The sequence below is a fragment of the Ips typographus genome, linkage group LG2, assembly GCF_016097725.1.
Source record: "Ips typographus isolate SLU linkage group LG2, UJ_Ityp_2.0, whole genome shotgun sequence".
NCBI lineage: Eukaryota > Metazoa > Arthropoda > Insecta > Coleoptera > Curculionidae > Ips > Ips typographus.
Window position 1 is genome coordinate 14,514,482 of NC_138423.1, and position 24,167 is coordinate 14,538,648.

General features: G+C 32.9%; 1 protein-coding gene across 1 annotated transcript in view; it reads right to left on the reverse strand.

Moving 5' to 3' along the window:
- ck (unconventional myosin-VIIa ck) overlaps positions 1–22,901 on the reverse strand; it is a 39,603-nt gene extending 16,702 nt beyond the window's left edge. The window contains exons 1-7 of the mRNA XM_081996184.1: positions 22,824–22,901; positions 8,666–8,926; positions 7,969–8,123; positions 1,862–2,019; positions 1,406–1,656; positions 1,101–1,329; positions 2–1,048 (exon numbers count right to left, since the gene is read on the reverse strand). Coding sequence (XP_081852310.1) covers positions 2–1,048; positions 1,101–1,329; positions 1,406–1,656; positions 1,862–2,019; positions 7,969–8,123; positions 8,666–8,926; positions 22,824–22,886 — 2,164 coding nt within the window. The 5' untranslated portion in view covers positions 22,887–22,901. The remainder of the gene's footprint in view (position 1; positions 1,049–1,100; positions 1,330–1,405; positions 1,657–1,861; positions 2,020–7,968; positions 8,124–8,665; positions 8,927–22,823) is intronic.
- Positions 22,902–24,167: the final 1,266 nt, after the last annotated feature.

Genomic DNA, 24,167 nt, shown 5'->3' on the forward strand with positions numbered 1-24,167 from the left:
CCTAATACTATTTGACAGATTCGAGTAGTTGCCGCTCTACAATCAGTCTTGTGGGCCGGTGGTACCCCGGAAATTAGAAATCGATATCGATCCACAAACTCGCTGAACGTGTGCCGAATCGGATATCCGGCTCTGCGTATACGAATCGTTTCCATCATTCCCGAGTATCGTAACTGTCTGCAGCACAACGTCCGATCAAAAGCCATTGGTTTCTTCAACTCATTCGGCTTAATGCACCTGATGAAAAACGGTTGGCAGTTTGATAAAGTTTTCATCAGCGAGTCTAGTGATCGTTTGAATTGGGTTGACAACGTCGGAGTGCGCTTTCTAGTCTCCGATCCCATGCCAATATCGTCGTGGAACAGTTGTTTCAAAAACTTATTTCCACTAATTGCGACCAGTTGTAGCAAATCGTTGCTGAAGGTGTCTCGATTTTTCTCTAGAAAACTTCTGGTGTCGTAAAATACCACCCCAGCAAAGTGGTTCAGACCAAAGCTGGTGTTGATGTCCGATTTGGGCTTCAAGTAATTCCTATGGGCTCCGTGTTGTTTGTGCAACTTAGCCAACATGGTCTGATCGGTTCCTTTAGGGAATTTGCTCTCCTCATCAATCAAGGCCATAATGTTTAATTGTTTGATTGCAATCAAATCCAAAGCGTCCTGATTGTCCACAAATTCAATGTGTTGCCAGTTGATTCCTTCCAGATTGTATTCTTCTTGTTCAAGCTTGAATATGTGGCGCACAAAAAATTGTTGCAAGTTCTCATTGGCGTAGTTAATGCAAAACTGCTCGAAACTGTTGTGGTTGAAGTTCTCAAAACCGAAAATGTCCAGAACACCAATGGAGCTGCGTTGCCGTTCCTTCGGTCTGTAGATAGCTGCGTTGATTTTCTTGACTATGAACACAAACAAACGACCGTAAATTCCTTTAACAAAAGCGTCACGAACATCTACGCTTTGTTCTCTGGACAATGTGGACACTACAGTCTCTCCATGCGCGAACAAAGTCTTGCGAGTTAGGGCGTTGATTAGGGGTTGAAGAGGGACACCTAGAAAACCAACTTAGGAAAACCAAACTAACTCAAAATTAACAGAACATACCAAGTAAATTGGCAACTCTTTGTACATTAGTGGGATCGGGGATTTCAGTGGCGTCCAAATTGTCCACAACAGTCGCTTTGTACTTGATGTTGCCTATATGAAGCAAGGCTGCCAGTAGTCTCATAATTTCCCAAATTTCTTGGTCAGAGAATAGAAGAACTTTCATTGCACTTCGGATGTCTGCAAACTCGGCAGTATCGTCTCTACCCTCACATGTGATACAACCTCCCTAAAAACAGAAAAGTTCAAATTAGTTCAATCGAAATTGTGGAGTAGCTTATCCTTTGACTCAAACTAAAACTTACGCCAGTGAGGTATTTGTATTGACTAGCATCGCCCAATTCCAATTTGCGTTTTTCCTCTCTACTCAAACCAGCCAACAGACAATAAAACACGTGATAGTTCCTTTCCTCCTCGTTTTGAGACACTATTCGACTTTTCTCCAACAAGTACTGCTCGATTTTAGCGCCCTCTATTACTCCGTTTGAATTAAAGTGTATGTCTATGTACTTGCCAAATCTTGAACTGTTGTCGTTTCTTACGGTTTTGGCGTTTCCTAAAATTGAGTTGAGTCAAATTTGTTGATTTTTTAGTATTTTCAGAAGAAGTTATCAAGCCAAAAAAAAGCTAATTTTCTTTATTTATGGTATCAAATTTTGAATTAAAACGTGATTTAATCTACAATTGGATAGTTGATATTAGGATTACATTAAATTTATTGATAAGGTCGGAGGATTAGGCGAGAGGAGAATTAGACTTACCAAAAGCTTCTAATATCGGATTTGCCTCCAAAATTTGCTGTTCAATCCAGGAATGTTTACCACTTATGGCAGCTAAATACTGTAAAATCAGTTTCGTGCTTTCCGTTTTGCCGGCTCCAGATTCACCTGAGATTACAATACATTGATCTTGGCCATATCTGCAAAATGACACATTCTATCATTCATTTCTCAGAAAATAACAAAGGATGAAATAATAAAGGTTAATTTAGTAGTTTAAAAAGGTAATTATCATGGTTAGTATTAGTAGTTTAGTATAAATAGCAATAAGAGTTAATGCATGTTAAAAAGAGCGTTAATGTAAATACTTTGTTTTGAAGTTTTTCTCAGTTTTGTGTTTGGTTTAAATGGTGAAATTTACAATAAAATCAATGTTACAAATCTTTTCAATGTTAGTGCGTAATTTAATAAAATCAGTCTTCAGGGGAGAAATAAAGTTTTTCCACTACTAACATGGTAAAAATATCATTATTGATCGATTAGTAACTTTTTTTTAATTAGTTTTCTCTACCTTAATGGTCATTGCTGACCTAGGTCAAAAATATAGTCTAATCTCTAGTTCTAGTCTGATTGATCTAGGTAAATAATAATGTCAATGTCTATTTAGACATGACATATAAAATATACTTGACTTGGGAGAGACAGATAAATTAGGTTGTCTCTTCATGTTTTTACCCTAAATTTTAAAATTTTCAACAAAAGGACCATCAAAAATATGGTTAATAGTAGAAAAACGCTGTATTATCCACGGTTTAGACAGCTTTTGTTGACAAATTATACAGTGTGGTAAGTTAAGTAGAGACCACTTTATTTGAAATAAAAAATAAACCAAGTTGTCAATATCACTTTCCATGTTTGAGGATTTTGAAGTTGTTCTCCTTGTATTGAAATGTAACATAAGTCTATTAAAAAAATGCTTTTTGGTTGTTAGTAAGGGATTATTTGCAAATGATGTACTTGGCAAACGTTTTCGACATCATTTTTGCATTAACAGTTTATAAATACAGCACATAAATGCACCTGTTGTGTTGCACTAGGTATCTCATAGATACCAAAAATAATATGGATATAAAATGAATATGGTTATGCAATCTACATTCTGTATGTATTTTTGGGGCCACTTTAAATAAGTTTGATTGCTTGTACAGGGTGCTGCATTTTCGATGGTTTTACGGGGTACAGAGAAAACGGTAATAGATAGAAAAAAAGTAGCATACGTGTTCCGATCTCATTTTCTGAGCTGAGAGGACTGGCGAAGAGTGCGCTGCGCAAACTTCTTTTGTTTCAAAGATACGGGGGTTTTTTGAAAATTGGTCATTTTGGAACATCCTCTGTATTTCATTTGCTATTAAAGTTATCAAAAAAGGAAAAACGGTTTCCGGTAGAAGTTTTGACGTAGAATCCAATGGCGTAGTCTGTTTTTTTCTATTACGTTTAGTTTCTGACATATGACACTAAGTTATATTTTTTTAAATGGAACACCCTATATATTTTTAGTTCATTTAATTCTGTTTATTTTTACCTTTTCAACGGTGTATTACAACATATAAGTTTGTAGAGGTTAATCCTGTTATTTTAAAAAAAGGACCTTTGCTAAGCTAAAAAAAGGCCAATATCTAAAATACCAAACAAAATCGGAAATCATATAAGCTAACACATCAGAAAATTAAATATTTTTAATAAATCTTATTAAAAATCTAAGTTACAAACAGTTCTACCGTTACTTTAATAAGAAAAGTGGCCATTTCTATTTTCTTCTATTTTTAAGGTAGAAGTTAAAAAAACTGTTTATAAACGACATGTAACATGTTAATATGAATATAGCCAAATTTGGTTTCGACTGGGTATTTTTATACATATTATTTAGCACTTTTTTATTAAGGAAACGCTTTTTTTCTAATTACGAAGATTAACGTTTACAAACATATGTTTTAATACACCGTTGAAATAGTAAAAATCAACAGAATTAAATGACCTAAAAATATATAGGGTGTTCCATTTAAAAAAATATAACTTAGTGTCATATGTCAGAAACTAAACGTAATAGAAAAAAACTGACTACGCCATTGGATTCTACGTCAAAACTTCTACCGGAAAGCGTTCTTCCTTTTTTGATAACTTTAATAGCAAATGAAATACAGAGGAGGTTCCAAAATGACCAATTTTCAAAAACCCCCCGTATCTTTGAAACAAAAGAAGTTTGCGCAGCCCACTCTTCGCCAGTCATCTCAGCTCGGAAAATGAGATCGGAACACGTATACGTTATACATTTTCCGAGCTGAGATGACTGGCGAAGAGTGGGCTGCGCAAACTTCTTTTGTTTCAAAGATACGAGGGGTTTTTGAAAAATGAAAAGCGTTTCCTTAATAAAAAAGTGCTAAATAATATGTATAAAAATACCCAGTCGAAACCAAATTTGGCTATATTCATATTAACATGTTACATGTCGTTTATAAACAGTTTTTTTAACTTCTACCTTAAAAATAGAAGAAAATAGAAATGGCCACTTTTCTTATTAAAGTAACGGTAGAACTGTTTGTAACTTAGATTTTTAATAAGATTTATTAAAAATATTTAATTTTCTGATGTGTTAGCTTATATGATTTCCGATTTTGTTTGGTATTTTAGATATTGGCCTTTTTTTAGCTTAGCAAAGGTCCTTTTTTTAAAATAACAGGATTAACCTCTACAAACTTATATGTTGTAATACACCGTTGAAAAGGTAAAAATAAACAGAATTAAATGAACTAAAAATATATAGGGTGTTCCATTTAAAAAAATATAACTTAGTGTCATATGTCAGAAACTAAACGTAATAGAAAAAAACAGACTACGCCATTGGATTCTACGTCAAAACTTCTACCGGAAACCGTTTTTCCTTTTTTGATAACTTTAATAGCAAATGAAATACAGAGGATGTTCCAAAATGACCAATTTTCAAAAAACCCCCGTATCTTTGAAACAAAAGAAGTTTGCGCAGCGCACTCTTCGCCAGTCCTCTCAGCTCAGAAAATGAGATCGGAACACGTATGCTACTTTTTTTCTATCTATTACCGTTTTCTCTGTACCCCGTAAAACCATCGAAAATGCAGCACCCTGTACAAGGTATCTACTAAAAAATCAAATGGATAATCCAAAATGTACAAATTTCAAGATATCTTCTTGTGGCACTAAAGATACGATTTGGTTTATTTAAATGTTTCCCGTTTAATCTTTACTTACATGTAAAACAATTTCTAGTCATTATCTTTCTAATTTTTAGTGATATAACCTCGGATTTAACTAAAATGTGTGTTTTATCAATTTTTTTTACATATGGCTATTTAACCCATTTTTCCCATTTGAAAAAAAGCGTATAATAATAAATAATTTATATAATTACCAACACAAAAATTACCACATTTTTTAATAAACTTTGATAATCAATTTTTTAGGAGTTTCAACAGCTTTTAATTTAAAACATGTATTATTATATTATTATTTTAGCTTAAAACTAACGATTTCTATTTTAAAAGAACAATGTAAAAGTTGCAAAAAGTTGAACATTTTATCATTTTAATTTCGTTTCAATTTATTATCGGTACAATTTTTGTAACTACTTTATATTTTCACTGTACCACATTTTATAGTTGAAAGCAAATTTAATTTTACTTTCATATCAATTACTGTTGGAAAATAATTAAGTACACAATAGAATAGAGAAAATTCGCACGATTTAACTGCAAGAATATTTTTTGCTATAAGAGTGAAAGCAATCTGTTGCTGTGTACTTTAAGGAAACTGTTTCAACAGATAAAACCTAGTAAAAAAAATAAGAGGAACTAGAGTGTATTACGTGCAAACGTAATACTCTCTAGTATACTCTCTTTATGTGACGTACACTGTAATTAAAAGCAATAAACCAGTTTAAATGGCTGATAAAAGTAAGGAATCTAACAGCGAATAGTAAATAGGAGCTATTTAGAATGATTAGTTGTTAAACAGCGACTGTTGCCAACTAATCGACTAAACAAATGATGATGGCAGCAAAAAAACTTTGCTGACTGCTTTCAATTATTATACCTCGATATACTATTTGTCGGCAATATAATTTCGCAAACGATGTTACTCACAATTAATTTGCATAACAAAAATGAATTTTAAGTACTAAAGTTGTTTAAATAATTTGAGATATTGAAACTGTAGTAATTTTCAAAATAAATGGATGGAGCTGTAGAAGCTGAATAATAATAATAATACTTTTTGGAAGAGTAGAAAAGAAATTTACAAAACAAAAAGCCAAAAATTCTCTGAAAGAAGTGTCGATTTCAACACCTGGTGTGCGTACTATAACGTAAAACTCAAACCAGCTTTCTACAGGGTTTTGTAAAAAATTCTGGAATGTTATAACGAGTCAAACTTTCCCAAATGTTATCAAAGATGAAATCTGCAATTTTTGCATGCAAAATTAAATACCTCAAAATTTAATAAAGGATACATAGGAAAATTTTGAAAATTTGGCAACATGTCGTTACTAAAACAAAAAATTAATCAAAAGAGTTAATTTGGTAATTACAATGTTTGAAATCTTGTGTATTATTGGTCAAAATTTGCCATTTATTTTTTAGTTGTAAAGGGTTGATCTCACCCTTATCAATTACTATATTTTTTTCGTTTTTTGCTTCTTATTGTGTCTAATTTTAAAAATCAAAAAAGCACTCAAACTCTCTAAAAAAACTATTTACGAACAAACCTAACTTAAAATTGCTTGGTGCTTATCAATTACTCTTTTAAATTAATTAACTTTATCCTAAACTTTAACTTTAGATTCGCTTTCTAAAAACTTGTATATTAAACATCAATTTAACTAATTAATTTTCTTTTAAAACTGTGCTAAAGTCTTGATATGATACTTGTTATTTCATGAGTTTTATTATGTTATGACATCATTAAAAACAATTATCTTGTACTTACATGCCACTCTAGTTTTTTTTCTCTCATTGATAAATTAGACATAATACCACGTAACAACAATTAAAATTGCATTATTATAATTCAAAATTTTACATCTCCGACACTTCAATGGGAAAACTTTTACTCGTCGCATTGTTAATAATTGTTAAGTAATATTAATTGCTCGTTTCATGCAATATTGTGTGCGTTATTTAAATTCAGACCGTTCACATAATGGAAATGGTTTCGTTGGCAATTATAAATGCATTGGTGGAACTTTACGAATAAGCTTTAGGTACTCTACAGTATGGAATAATTTTGATTAAAATTTAGGGAGTTGTCAAGTTGGCATTGCAGCAGGATGGTGCATCTCCGCATTATGCAATACAAGTTAGACAATATCTTAACAAAGTAGCATTTCCCAACAGATGGATTGGAAGGCGTGGATCAATTGAATGGCCTCCAAGATCTCCTGATCTCAATTCTTTGCAATTTTTTTGTGGGACCATCTCAAAAATGTTGTTTATTAAACTAAACCTGAATCTATTGACGACTTAAAAATTTGAATTAGAAGAGAGTGTGCTAATTAGTCAAGAAACCATAAATAGGGTCCAGCATGAATTTATCGATCGTTTGGGATAATGCCAGGCACAAGAAGGGTTTCAGTTTGAACATTTAATTAACTATATTATTATTGTTTTTTGTTATTAAACACTATTTTCAATAAAACATGTTATATTTTTCAACTGTTATTTTCTCGAAAACAACTGAATATCGACATAGGATATGCTACATGAAAAATACCCAGAACTATACGTAGTCAAAAATGTCAACTTGAAGGTCATATCTCAATTTTGGGAGACCCTGTACATATAATTTTTTTCTCAAAAAATGCGCAGTTAAAAATGATAACATACGTGTCCGAGCATTTTTCCTTAAAATTTTAAATTTATTCCATACTTTATGGACACACTGTATAATGCCACCTTTAGATCTGAATGAATACTGGATTAGTGGAACACGAACAATTACATAAAAGTCTACAATTAAGGTAGCCGTAAATATACGGTAGGCTGTTATTAAAGAAAAATTACCAGCTAAGCTGATGCTAATAATAACAATTAACAGCTGGAGGATTAAAAGGCAGAAAAACTTACCTTCTCATATTACCATAAGAGTTGTCGCCGATCGCAAAGATATGAGGGGGTAGTTCTCCGATTTTTCGTTCCTTATACAGTTTGATCTGTTCCGCTGTGTAGATTGGGAGTATTTGGTAAGGATTGACTGCTACAAGAATCGAACCAGTGTAAGTCTGCAAAGTATACAAGCATGCAAATTTCAAAATTATCCATAGGAACTTAAGGTTAGAGAGAGAACAATTATTGCCTTTTGGTCACATGAACATGGTCATAGTAATAGTGTAAATTAAAAAAGTTGATCAGAAATTTCATGTATTTGGAGTTATTCAGAAAAAATGCTATATTTCTGAATAACTATTTGTTGCTAAAGATCAGGATGCTGAAAAAAGGTCACCCTTGAAAATATTGAATAATATGATCTAAAACAGTCACGTGACTTTTAAAATTGAATAGCGGCCTCCTTAAGGAGTTACAAGTTAAAAGTGCACCAAACTGTTTTTTTTAACTAATATATTTTTCATCACACTTCTTTTCATCTTCACGTCACTTTTAATGTAATATATTTTTAATACAATCGTGCCAAAAAGTAGACTTTTTTTAATGATTTTTAGTGCAAAAAGTCCTTTTTTGGGCAAACAACTAACTAAGAGTGCACGGGTCTGCCATAAAATACCTTCCACACTTTTTTAATGCTAACCGAATAATTTCAACTTACATAGATGAGATTCTCACTGTATCGAATGAGCAAGTTTCTGAGGATGCCGGCTTCGTGGAGATCCCCCAGACCAATCATATCTTCAACCCCATGAGCTGAGGTGGCATGCATCGCCTTGATACGACGATCTGGTGCCAACCAGTACTCGTGACCGTCATCATCACGGACGTATACTCTACGCCCTTCTGCCTGGTGCACTTTGGCACCAATGGCCACGTCAAATTCCCCATTGCCCACGGGTTCAATCCAGATGTAGTCACCCTACAACAAAGAAAAAATCAGAGGTTATAAATTACTTAAAAGTCAGTATCTAAAAAGACAAACACTTTTTATAACTAACTAAGTAAATTAAATTGAGAAAAGAGTGATTGATATTTTCAGTAACCATAAGTAAGGGATTACCACCTTCATAATGTTATTTTTTTATAAATCGAAGGTAAATGACTTTTATTAGACTACATAAGTATCACAAGGTTCAATGTGGGTGCTGATAATTATACAATTTAAATTTTTTTGAAATGTGCTATTAAAAGTACTGGAAAACCTACTCATAAGCATACGAAGCATTATAATTTATAAGAGGTAAAAAATGTACATTTATATTATTAAGGCTAATTTTTGCTTAAACTCCATTAGCACAAAAATGTATTTTTAACCTAATTTTGTTTTTATGCACATATTACTAGGTGTTCAGCAATATAGTGATTGTTTGTACTTATTTGTTTACCATTGATCTTTACTTGTAATGTCAAAACTCTTTAGGATTTTGTTAGTTTCAAGCCAATGTTGCTCTTAATATGGTATATTTTTTTTATATAATTTATTCTTTTAGAATTTTTTTAGAATTTTTTAGAATATGTTTGAAGAACTTCTAGCAGTAGAAGTTCTAAAAATCTCCAAATTTACTAAACTCAAAAGATCATTTAGTGTTTTAGTTAATTTAACGACTTTAGGCCTCAAAGAGTTAAGTAAAAATAGCAGCTCAATTATTCTCTGTTAAGTCAGTTGACACTTATTTACGTGACATTATTGCCATTTTCAAACCGATTAGAATGTGAAACTGTCAAATGACGTCACGGAGTCCGTTCTAACTTTCTTATCGATTTATGTTGTTTTATGGTACTCTTGTGAGACTTTCCTGATTTACTTGATGAGGTAACTCAAAATAAATGACATTCTACCGTGCCACTCTTCCTGCTTTACAACGTAGCATTATCATAAATAAAATAAAAAAGTTTCAGATTTTGGCAACTATCCATTAGCTTTTAGGTTTTTGTTTTGGGGTCGCCATATTAGATTTCTAATTTTTAAAAATGTTGATTTTATTGTACTGAGTATGGTGATACATGAACAATTAATTAAGTTAGAGCGCGTTCATTTCATCATTTGACAGTTTGTCACATGATCATTCTTGTTATTTTCAGGACGCTCTTTGTAAAAACATAGTTTTCGTTATTATTACGAAATTGCAAGACTGAATCATAACATATGGTACATCATGCTAATCAGGAAAAAGTGTCCAATTCAATAATGAAAAAAATCTAATATTGCGCCCACAAAAAAGTTGATGATGCTAACTAAAAAACGAAACGTCGGATATCAAATATGATACTTCCACATTGTAGAGGCGGAAATGTGGCAATGTCCAAGTGTCATTTATTTTCAGTTATCTCATCAGACCAATTAACAAAAAAAATAAAAACCAATTTCGAAAATTTTGGTTTTGTCTTCTTCTATTGCACCTAAGCCATGCAACAAAAACAGTATTGGTAAATATTTTTTTTTTAGTGTATAGTACATTTCTGTTAAACGAATTTGATCAATAATGCTATTTTCATGTTTTTCAGTAACGTCATTGTTGTACACGACCATTCTACAGTGCTGTGAGGACCTTCGTTGTCTAAGCAGCTTTTCGTCGCTTCTGATAAGAAGGGGTTTTTCGTAGTATTAACAAGTGTTTTAGTGAAACCTAGCTGAATCAGTAAGTGGGCTTGTATTTCTGCATTGGTTTTTGTTTTATTTCGACTTGCTTTTCGCACGTTTGCTTTCTTAATTGTAATTATTGGCTTAGTGCATAGGCTTTTTGTTGAGTGGTTGTCCTAATGGATGACCAAGGTGGGGGAGGGGCCCGGAAGGCACCCCCCTGGACGAGTTTAGTGGAACAGGATGAAAACGATTTGAATAAATCCTTGGACTCTCAAAGAGTTAATACGGAGTCAAACCAACTTGTACTGCAAGATAAAGTTAAAGTTAATAAACCTACAGTTTTTTACGATGATAAGGATTTTGGTCCCTTTTTTGTTTATATAGAATCGCAAAATAGTACGGACAATATCGGCAGGTTCTCGCATCTAAAAATAGCAAGAGATATATTTAATCTACACTTGAAAAATGTTAAGACCATAAAAAATAAAGGTTTGAACCGTGTTTGCATCGAATTCATTTCTGCCCAAGCAGCTAACTCATTTATAGAGAACAAAAATCTTAAAGACAAAGGATATAACATTTTTATTCCTTTAAATTTCACCACATCTAAAGGATTAGTAAGGGAAATAGACTTGGATCTTTCAGAAGCAGAGCTTTTGGAAGCTTGTAGCTGTAGAAATGATATAATTACTATTAAAAGGTTAAATCGCAAAGTATTTAAAAATGATACAATTGAATATGTTCCAACTGGGACTTGTCTATTTACTTTCAAGGGAACAATAATGCCTAAGGAAATTAGATTTTTCGGTCTTTCTCTGCCAGTTGCAGTTTACATTTCACCAGTGACACAATGTTATTCGTGTTTATTATACGGACATACTAAGAAGAATTGTAAAGGGCAAGAGAAATGCTTTAATTGCGGCGAGAAAAATGCTCAAAATCATAAAACCATGGATAATGGGAATGATAAAATTGAATACACTTGTGAAACTAAATGCCATTTCTGCAAGGAGGCTCATAAAAGCTCTTACAAAAAATGCCCCGAATATCTAAGACAAATGGACATTAAAAAATTGATGGCTTATGAAAATATGACTTTTCACGATGCATCTTCGGCTTGCAAAAAAACTTATCAGACTAGAGATGATTTCTTTTTTAAACCTTCGGAATTTCCCCAAATTAATACTTCGCATAAGCCTAACAATGAAAACGTTATTACCCCAAACCAAAGGAGAACTGTACACTTTAATAACAATTCAAAAAAAAGAACTTTTAGCCAAACAGTTATAAATGAGCCCACTCGAAAAAGAGTAATCCACCAATCAGGTTATGACAAAAAAGCACATAACGATAACTTAAATTTCCCTAATGGCAGAACCCAAAACGCTAACAGCTCTACTTCAATCTCTAATTCCATGCCTTATACATCACGCAACTCTTACAATACAGATTCAGAATATTCACTATCATACCATAACATATCACAATCGCCTTCTAGTGCCGCTAAGAATAATTATGACACCACAAATTTACCGAAGTATACAGCCCCAGAGGAAGACACAATACAATTAATTGAAAAATTTTTACATTTACCTAGCGCCAAAGAAGCGCTCCATGGATTTATTCTAAGTTACATGAACAGGGAAACATATCAGGATCTAGACGATCCGGATATGTTTTAATATTTTAACCGAACGCTGTCAAAATGACTAAGAAAAACAACATCAAAATTTTACAATGGAACATTAGAAGCGTCAATAAAAACAGGGCTAATTTAGCTAAGTTTTCAGAAGGATTCGATATAATTTTTTTAAATGAAACCTGGTTAAAAACCAATCATAATTTCTACTTTAAACCCTTTTGTACGATACGACAGGACAGAGAAGACGGGTACGGAGGAGTAGCCACATTAGTTAAAAATAATATCTCTTATGATATTATTGAACGCTTTAATAACGATCATATACAATTTATAACAATTAAAATAAAAAACATTTACCTAACAAATATTTATTGTAATTCAAATGTCAACCTATCTCAAGAGATTCTAAAAAACATCTTACAACTGGGCACCCCTATGATTCTCATGGGGGATTTTAATAGTCATCATCCCTTGTGGGATAAAGTTACACCCAACAAAGGTGGAAAAATTTTGCAAGATTTTGTTTTTAACCACGATTTAATTGTACTAAATGATGGTACGCCTACACTTCTCCAAAATCCAAGTCATAACAAGAGTGCAGTTGACTTGACAATAGTGAGCAGTGACTTAGCCGCATTTGCTAATTGGGAGGTGATGTCAGATTGTGGGGGTAGTGATCATTTTCCAACGTCATTAAAAATAGGTGATTTTGACCATAATTTTGCTGACATTTGGGCTGAACCATACAAATTAAGAAATTTTCATGAAGCCAACTGGGATCTTTATTTCGATAAACTGAATATGGAAACGTTTGCGGAGGATATGACTTTTTTGGAGTTTGAATCAAAATTAAATTATGTTGCGGATCAAACTATCCCTTACAAAACTTTAAATAAACCTTCGAAAGGAACTACGGTTTGGTGGGACGAGGAGTGCTCAACATTGGTTGAAAACAGGAAAATTGCGATCCGCAATTTTTCTAATAACCCCAGTATGGAAAATTATTTGGAAACAAAAAGAATAGTTGCATATACTAAAAGAGAACTGTCAAAGAAAAAACGTAAAAAATTTATTTCTTTCTGTGAGACCCTTAATCGTAATTCCAATACTTCATACGTTTGGAATAAGATTAAAAAGTTTGCCAACAATAAAAAATATACCACGAAGAAAATTGTTAAAGATGAGATCAAAATTGCAAATTTGCAGAATATGGGAATATGTAATTTAATACCTGATTTTCACTTATTGAAACCTAAAGTCAACCCAATTGCGCTTTTCTCTATTCATGAGTTAAATAATAGCCTAAAAAATAAAAAAATGTCATCAGCTGGTATGGATGACGTTTCTTATGCAATGTTGAAGAATATGCCTAATGACGCAAAAAGTTCTTTGTTGAAATTTTATAATGATATATTACAAGGACACGACATCCCAGACTCTTGGAAGAATTATAACATTGTCCACATTTTAAAACCAAATAAAAACCCAGACTTTCCTGATTCGTATAGACCCATAGTTTTATCATCGTGCTTTCTTAAAACCCTGGAAATTATGGTTAAGAACAAAATTGAATGGTTGCTTGAATCCAAAATCACATTTTCCTTTTTTCAAACGGGTTTTAGGAAGGGCATGGGTATACAGAATAATATATCTTATTTATGTTCATCTGTTGACTTGGCTTTCAAGAGTAACCAAATGGCCATTGCAGTTTTCTTGGATTTAAAGTCAGCATATGACTGCGTTGATCCTTATGCACTGTATGAGGACTTGAACAGTTTGGATATTCCAATTGAAATGAATAACGCAATCCTTAAATTGTTGCAGAATAGACGTTTATTTACCAGAAAGAATGATGGTTCCTTTTTTGGCCCAATAATAACATCGGCTGGTTTACCACAAGGTTCGCCCCTTAGTACGATTTTATTCAATATATATATCAGGGAACTTTTCAACATTAAATTTAAAAACGTCATTCTGATGGGCTACGCAGATGATCTGGTATTGATTACTAAGGGTTCGAATATAGAACTATTGGTGAAAGATATTAACTCGGCGTTGGAAATGACACTGGAATGGTTGGAAAATAAAAACTTCCAACTATCTTTACAAAAATGTGAAGCGATTCACTTTACAAAAGGGAGACGCAGACAGATGCCACCTAACGTGATTATCAAGAATACAATTATACCATATAAAAACGAAGTTAAATATTTAGGGGTGATTTTGGACAAGCATTTAAAATGGAAAATGCATGTAGAAAACATCTCAAATAAGGCCACAAAAGGTTTGAATGTTCTGAGGGCAGTAAGCAGAGTGTGGTGGGGGGCGGACCCTCGTACCATGCTTACAATTTTCCATGCTTTGGTTAAATCTCATTTGGACTTTGCTTCTTTTTGTTTTGGCAATGCTGCTAAAACACTTCTTAAAAAATTAGATACAGTGCATCATGAAGGGTTACGTATTTGTTTGGGTTCCATGAAATCGACCCCTATTAAGGTACTGCTCTGTGAAGCAGCTGATTTGCCTCTTTCGGTGAGAAGAAATGTTTTGGCAGTAAGATTCTTGTCCAGAATCTTTTCCTTGTCTGACCACCCCCTGCTTGTCTTATTGAAATCACTCAGAATAAAATACTTGATTAACACCACTACCAGAACCCTTAATGTCCCGTTGCTAGTTCAGATGCTATTCAGATTTTTTCCTTATCATAGGAGAGTTTTCAGAAGTCCGTCTCTTCCATGCTTTGTTTTTGGTTTTGAAAATCAAATAACCCCCATTAAAGTTCTTACGTTAAATATTGATAAAAGGGATTCGGACGCTAGACATCAATTTCTATTAAAAACTGAACACCTTAAAGATACTCACGTTTTTGTTTTTACTGATGCCTCTAAAAGGGAAAACGTCGGTATGGGAATCTCAATACCTAAAATAAAGTTTAATTTTGCATCAAAACTACCCAAAGAACTATCAATATGTAATGCTGAGTTAGCTGCCATACACGAAGCAATTATCGTCACTGTCAAGAAACATATAGATAAGGCAATTATTTTTACAGACTCGCAGAGCGCCATCAAAAGACTTCAACGTGCACTCCTTACAACGGATGATGATTTTCTAACTTGTCAAACTCGGAATTTAATTCAAGAGATTAATAAACTTAATAACTGTGAAATTCTATTAGGATGGATTCCTAGTCATGTGGGAATTTTAGGGAATGAAGAAGCAGATAAGTTGGCAAACGTTGGCAGAATTCTGAATGTGCCTAAAGAAGTTTTTGTTCCTATTGGAGACATAGTTAACATCATTAAAAATGAGTTGTCTTTGCAATTTAGAGAGACATGGAGAGAGTTAAATGACAGTTCTCGTTATAGTAGAGTTCAGGAAGACTTCTTGTCATGTCCGTGGTTTTCTAAAATTCCATTTCAAAGCAGAAAACATTTTACGACAATAATCAGAATGCGATCTGGGCACTGTCTGACGAGAGAGCATTTATTTAGATTAAATCTTAGAGACGACCCCTTATGCGATTGCGGCTCCGTTGATCACTTGGATCATATATTTTTTGAGTGTCCAATTCATTGTGTTCCTACTTTTAATATCTATGAAGAGCTTAGGAGAGTTGGCGTCAAAACGCCTATGAACATGCATGTTGTACTTGGTCATCCTACGGAAAAATCAATTAACATAATTATAAAGTTTTTAGCTTTTAATATGCTTGAACTGTAACTGATACCATGCACTAAATGATGTATACCTATACTGAATTGTTTAATTTTGCAGAGTACAAGTTCATCGGCTGACGGTCTCGTGTCATACCTTTTCCCGCTGTTTTTTGGTCTGGGGGAATCCCAAAAAGAAATTTTTTATGTGTAGTGATTGAGCTTCCTTTGTTGTGTTGTTTACTAGACCCCAGTTTATTCTTGAGTATGTATTTGTTATGGTTATTTTTGAACTAGTAACCTCACAGCACTTTAATGTCGATTGGAAGAAATCCGGGGGTTGGGGAGTGCCAAGCTCGTCTATCCTGATCCCCCTCAAATCGTGCTGGCAAATTGCTGAGAGCAGAGCCAATTAACAGACAAGACAAGACAAGACACGACCATTCTAAAACACATCACTTTGACGAATATTCGGCATGTTTGTTGGAGGACACACAGAGTAAAATAGCTTTATCCTAGAATGTTATGTAATATTTTTAAGTATATTTTAATTTTAGATCACACTGTATCTTGTAATCTTAATAATCTACGATCAATACAGATATGAGTATAAATGTAACGTTAAGTTATGTAATGAAAGATTTTACCGCACTAGTGTGGTAAAATTCCTCATTGCGTAACTCAAAGATAGTTATTTAATCAATAATTACCATAGTAGACGTAAAAAAAATAATTCTTTTACGCCACTAACGCTGTGGAGTCTCAAAAACTCAACTTGCCATTGGCGTAGTTAAAAGTTATCCAGAAAATCCAGTAATTAAATTAATAAGTTCAAATAAGGTAATATAAAAATGTAAAATGTGACTTTTTGCCATACAGTTCTACTTTGAAAATCATCTTATGCAGACTAAGTTAATAGGAATAGTAAAGTCTAACCATTTTTAAAGTTAATTAAACAAATTAACAATCGATTCCAATAAGACTTTTGCTTACCATCAAACTTAATTTTAACGGGAAATCCTATTAGGATACCAATTTGTTTCAAGAAAAATTAGATTATACATAATTGTATGTAGTAGTAGTTTTAAGATCCCCGAATTCACTAGACTTAAACTGTCTTCTTTTGATTAATTTATCCACTAAATTCCTATTTATAATAGATAAGTCTAAATTTAGATTCAAATTATCACTCCTCTAATTATTTTATTGAAACTATACCATTCTATTTCCTGTAGGGATAAACTAAGAACGAGTACTACTATTTGTATACTGCAGTATGAAAAAATACAACTGTCCAGATAAGTTAACTCGTATAGTGAAGTTTCATCTTAAAAATGATACTTAAAAATTTTAAATTATAGGCCTGTAAGTCACTATATTATGTTCTTTATTTTTACATTTATATTTTTTGTTATAATATGTGTTTTTTTAAAATTTAGTTTTACAAGAAACTAATCCAAAAAAACAAAATAATGTTGGAAAAAAAATTATTTGAAAAAATACTAATGGATTATCTAAAAAAAATTGTTTTTTCTTAGATAATCCATTAGTATACAAGGTGTCCCAAATTTGAGCAAGAAACCAAACTTATAATTTCTTAATTATTGTACTCTATGTCAAATTCTAGGCCTACTTGATGTAAAATTTCTGTATTGATCCTCAACTGATTTTGCTCTAGCAGTCTTGATTGACCACTTATCCAGAAAATCGTGAATAACTCCCTTAATTGAACCATCCTGTATATACGAGCCATATAACCAAAGAAAGCTAATAAATGGTGCTCTCGCGTGACATTGAGCGAACCCGGCTAAGTTTTCCGGTTCGGCCGCTACAGGGCGTCAAAGTTAACCTTGCTTTTTTGTAGTTTTTGCTACATATCTCAGGAACGCTTCAAGTTAGAGGTCTGAATTTTTGTAAATTTTTGGATTGGAGGAATCCAACTTTTACCTTCAATGCTCTTTTTTCATACCAGGCATGTTTGAAAAAAGAATATGTCCTTGAAAAATTAAAGGCAAAAAATTTTTGAGTTTTAACCTTTGAGTTTATTTAGAGAAAAATTTTGAATTTTTAAAATAAACCTCCACAGCCTAAATTAATTCAGGTTAATGATACAAAAATGACGTAAAGTGCCATTTGTAAAAATGTTATTTTTTAAAGGTGCCACGCACTGAAAACCGTCAAAATTGACATAATTTCCCAGTCATCCCCAAAACCGTGACAGTTGGGGCAAAATGGATGTCAGGGTGATACAGGGTGTCTCAGAAAAGCGGCTGAATCCCAAAAAAGTGAAAAACAATTTTTAGTTACCGGGAAATATCTCAAAAACTGTGTACAAAGCAAAATTGTCAAAAAGCTTGACTTTGTCGCCCTCTACCGGTCAAACTATCACACCAATGACCTTTTTCGAGTCAGTCTTCAGTGACCTTCCGTGGTAACTGTTCAAACAACTGAATTATTTTAGGTTAAAGCAAAAGTGGTTAAATCACTTTGAGGTTTGTGAAGCTTGACTTTGACGCCCTCTAGCTGCCAAACCGTGTAACCTATTAACTTAAATGAGTATAGTTTTGGATAGCATACGACTAGCTTGAGCTATCTTTTCACTTCAATCACTTTTGGTAGTCAACTGTTAAATCAGTCAGTCAGGCCATTTATTTTGACATTAACCCTCTAAATTTTTCACTCTTTTTTCTGGTCACTGTGTATATATCAGATTTCGTAACGTAACGTAGGAAGAAACCACGATAAAACACAGTGTAAACGCAGTCATTATACGGAAGACCTCATTCGTAAACAAACATCGGTTTCTTCGCGCCCGACGAAGAAGAAACCGGTGTTGAATTTTAATTTTTCGCCTGGTACGCCCATAATAAGACTGTTTTAAATCATTATTTATTTATCGATTCGTGTTGTAGAAGTCAAAGTCGTGGTCGTTTAGTAGGTTAGACACCTGTCTCGCGTCTATCAGCTGTTGCCGCTGTTTCAAGTTCAATTCCAAGGTATGCGAACTTTAACAGTACTACCACAGTACACGTAGAGTGGAAGAAAGTCGATCTAATTATCTGTAATTGGTAACGCTTTTGTTAAGTGTTTTAATTGAAAAAGACCAAATTTGACCAAAGTAATTATACATACAGTGAACGGCAAATGTATTGCATATAATTTTTAAATAGTCAAGTGTGAAAATACCTTGTTGATCAAGATTTTAACTCAATTTTTCACCTTAAAACAAGTAAGTGTGAAAATTGACTATTTGGTAAAATTATCAAGCCGATTTTTTTATCTGACATACAAATTTTCCTCAAATTATCTTCTTTTCAAGTTATTCTTCAAGTTTCAATTGTAAAAATATGAGTCAACTCTCTATCTTTAAACAAGAAAATATAAAAATTCTTTATTTGAAAAAATGTTCAAGTCAATTTTCCGCAATTTTCATATCTGAAACATAAATTTTACAAAATTCAATCTAGTTTTCAAGTCAATCTTCAAATTTCAAATGGCCAAACGTGAAAAATGCCTTGTTAATCAAGTTTTCAAGTCAATTATATCTGAAATATAAATTTTGTCAAATTATCTAGTTTTCAAGTCATTCAATGTCAAAACGTGATTAAAATTTTGTAGAGAACTGAATAAAATTACAGAAAAGAAAGATTTTCATTTAAAAAAGTTGGCTTTGGTATCATAATTTTTTTTTGGGTCAACCTTTTTAAATAAAAATTGGTTCCTAAAATGCGTAACTAAAAACAAAGTAGTTTTGTGCTCATTTATTAATATTGTTCTTTTTTGAGAGACCCATAAAACAGAACAGCAAATAGCGAAATTGACGATAAGTCGTAAGATTAATCCACGTTGCACAAGCTTTCTTCAGTTGTTGATTGTATTGAATGTATGAAGATTTTTTATGGTAGCGAAATTTCTCACCGAAGGTGTGTCTGTCTGTCAATAAAGTTGGAAAACATATAATTTGCTAATACATGCTGCGTCACCATTAATAATAATTCCAATTGCTTTCTAGTAAAGCAAATAAAGCTTTAATGCAACCAGACAAAAAACAATAAAGAAGTGTTTAGAAAAAACTTGTTTACCTGGAAAAATCAGTTTTCATCAAATCATCAGTTTTACAAAGATGGAATATTCAAGTATTTTTTCTAATCCAAATCCAACACTCTCAAATCGTAAAATCTATCTTCAAATGTGTTGTACAGATTACAGAGTTTCTCTAAAATTGCAGAAAAAAAATTGATTTACTTATCACTTAAGCTTCAATTGAAACACTCTGTACGAACCAGTTAGGACGTAAACACTGTAGATACTTGCAGTTCAAGTCAATTGGCAGTTACGTCATCATTGGAAGTTTCTGATCTGACACGTTTGAATTATATGACTCTCACATGTAACCTAATCTAAACTTTTTTAAAAACCTGTCAGATTGACCATGATTTCGAAACTTGTCAAATATTATAGAAATAAAATGATCAACTGCTTTAGAGAAAAGATATACTCAGTTTTTACAAAAAATAAGACAATTTGTAGTAAAGGAAAAATAAATTTATAAATCTGGCAACGTGTAGGTACGTCTAATAACAAAAAAGAAAAAACACTTTGAAGTGATAGTCATTATTGATATAAGAAAATTGTATTATCTTGGCGCACACTATGACGTAACCGCCCACTACAGTGGGTTGTCCTATACATTGTGTAAGAAAAGTGCAAACAAAATTTCAATGAGATTTAGACACAGGATGTCTAACGGTGCAATTAGACCTGCCCGTTCAACGTCACGTGATAGCCCCATTCATTAGCTTTCTTTTGTCATCTGGTGTGTCTTTTTGTCTCAAATTTGGGATTTTTGAGCATATTATACTAACAACGGCCATATTGGATTTTACTCAATCAAGGTAATCTTTTTTTACTAAATTTAAACTGAAAAACACGAACCTGACGTCCATTTTGCTGGCACGGTTTTTCCGAGATGACTTTGAAATTATGGTGATTTTGACAGTTTAAAGGGCGTGGCATTCCTAAAAAAATGATATTTTGACAAATGACACCTTACGTCACATTTCTACCATTAGCCTAAAGCTATCTAGGCACTCAAAGACCATTTACAAAATAAAAAAAAATCAGTTTTGAAAAAACCCATAGCTAAATAATAAATAAAATAAATAATAAGCCGCCCTGTAAAAAATGTCAGAAATTCAGTTTTTTTATTTTTTAAGATCAAACGGTGCGCTGAACCAAAAAATGTCATATTTAGTAAAAGTTGCCTTCTATCTAAAATTTCACTTTTCTAACTCAAACGGTTTTCGTGATATTCATGTTAAAAAAATATTCAACATTGACTTTGTCCTCTAGCGGCCAAACTGTACAACTTAGCCTAGTTCGGTCAACGTCACGTGATAGTCCCATTCATTAGCTTTTTTTTGTTATCTGATGTGTCTATACAGAATATATAAAATAAGCGAGTTATGGATAATTTTTTGCAAAAATGCACAAAAATGTACCTAAAAATTAGTTTTTCTGAGACTGTCTGCCTGAATTACTGGATAACTGTCGCCATTTCAATACTGTTCAATTAAAGTGTACGGTAATTTTAGATTTTGAGAATATGGTTTTGCTGTCAAAATGACACAAAACAACAATATTTGTAATTGTAATAACAAAATTACAAATTTGACAAAATAAAAACTAAATCGTCAAGGAAAAACGTCAACAAACGTCAAAAAATCAAAATTAGTAATTTACACACCGTGTTATTTGTCACGTGACACCGGCTCGTTTTTTAAATATGTTCATCAGATGATACATTGTCAAATTAAGGACGTGGAGTTATTTCTGAACGTGGCTAGAGACCCGAATCAGCACGAATTTAAAAATTTGTGAATAACATACGTCGTTAATGACGTGAAATTTCCATTTCACTCAGTTCACGTGTAATGGAAAAGGAACGACAATTATTACGTCACTGCCACTAGACCCGGGATGGACTTTATTTACTATTGTCATCTTAGAAAGGGAAACATAAACGATGGAGACAAACTTGATGTTTGTGGAATCTTTTCTATTCCGTTTGCAGTGTTGCCACAACCTTTCTAGTTTCCCAGATTTTGATGGATATTTTCTTTGAGTCACCATAAAAAAGATTTTTTGTCACGGAATAATTATTTTTATGATAATTTCTTTCTTTTTTTGCTAAAATATTTGTTCCAGATTTGCTTATACAAAAGGTAACTAGAGTGTCAGTCACAATTTAGCACCAAATCCAGCAAAATCCTGATTCAAATTTTTAAGAAAAGTAGCCATCAAAATTTGAAACTCCAAGAGCTTTGGCAGCACTGTAATTCAAATATTCTAGAGATTTCATAAATCAAATACTTTGTAGATTACTAGATATTGAAATGAAGGTTATGTTATAATAATTGTTTTTCGGCATTGTACATACATACAAATTAGATGCAAGAAGCACTCATAAGTATTTCCTGTTCTGTCCCAACGAATCGAAAAACAATGCTTCCTAAGTACTTTAAAACTGTGATAATAGCTGCGTTTAACTCCCATCTGTTTCTCATTGTCAATTTACAAGATACCAACCAACCACAACAAGAAGAACACTGATTTGCTTACAAAAATTTACAACTGTATTTGAGTTGTATTGAATTGGATACGCCTGAAACATACGAAGCAAACGTAGCCAAATGGTACTGTTAAATATATTTAAAATTCCTCTTCGCACCAGTTGCGACTCGGTCGTACCCTGCCTATTTCAAAGGAATGTAACTGAAAATTATTACACGAGAGAAATGGTCGGAGACGAAAGGTTCGATAGCTACATTTACAGCGACTTAAAGGAAGATAGATTAATAAAATTAACTGGTAATTTTAATCCAATTACAGTTTTGCTTCATTAGGTATGTTAAAAGTTAAGGAAAAATAATACCTTTAGTAAACTAAGACTCCCTATATCTGCAAGGGACATGTACTGGTCCTGCAGTAACGACATGGTATCTAAAGCATATCACTTAAAAAAAAGCACCAAACAGAACCAAATGCTCACAAGAACTTCACTCTACAGACTGATTTGAAAAAACACCTACCCAAAAAACAAAACAGAAACCCTAAACGGATTTGGACGACCTCAAATTCCTAGACTTTGGGGTCAAACAAAGAAAGTACCACTCCAAATGAGGTACGAGTGTGAAAAAGGATCGAACTCAACTTTTAAGGCCAAACTTTTCAGGAAAAATTACCAACGAGGTCAATGATAAACGACAATAATTTTTAAACATGTACGGGTAATTTGAGACTGTAAAAATACGGTGTGTACATGCAATTTGGGTACCCGCGGCAATAATTGCGTATTTTTCAAGGAGAGTTACCACGTTTACGATCGTCATTCTAATAATTGGAAAAACAACATTACATTAGTCATTTTTGCGGTAAGAGAAAGAATTATTATAGTCGCGGATAAGTGAAAGTACGTTCAATAGACGGGTTTCTATAAGTGTTTTAAAATGTTAAGAAAAACTTGGAATTCTGTTTGGGATACAGCAGTGTACTGACAATTTGAATGGCATTTTACAAAACTAGTTCAAAATATTTCTAGCCTGGTCATCTGTGACAGTAAATTGTTAGCATACATGAACTAGACACTTAAACATAGTTTTGACTAAATAAAGTAGAAATGCAATACTTGAAACCTTTTGTATATGAAGTTTGTTAGGTCCAAAGCTACTAAAATAAGATTTTGGTTAAACTGTGCCTACTACCTAAACAGTGCACAAGACAAAACTATTTAAAATTACAAGTAAAACTTTTCTAGTTAGACCAGAAAACTATAATTTCTCCTTTTAACGTTAATCATTCAATCGTACAATTTGTAAACTTTTCACACTTCATAGACAATTGCATTTGTCGTGGTTGTTGTGGTACGAACGATTTCCTTTCGGGTCAAACAGGGCGAACAAACCGCAGTTACAGAAACATTCACTTTTCAACAACCTGATACATATGTTGAACATTGCTGAACACAATCGTAAACAAGAGCAATTTGCTTATTTGCATGATTAATGATGGGAAATGCCATAAAACCAGTCTGTGTTAGAAGGACCACCAATGGTGAAGAATTGCTGAGCTGAAGAACTCATTGACAGGATTGACTTGTTATTGGCGATCCCTACAGCCAATGAGTACTTTGTGATCATCATCCAGTTTTGCATTTCCTGACATATCCCAAAACCTACACAATTCGTATGTCATTTGCTTGAACCAACAACGCTTCCAG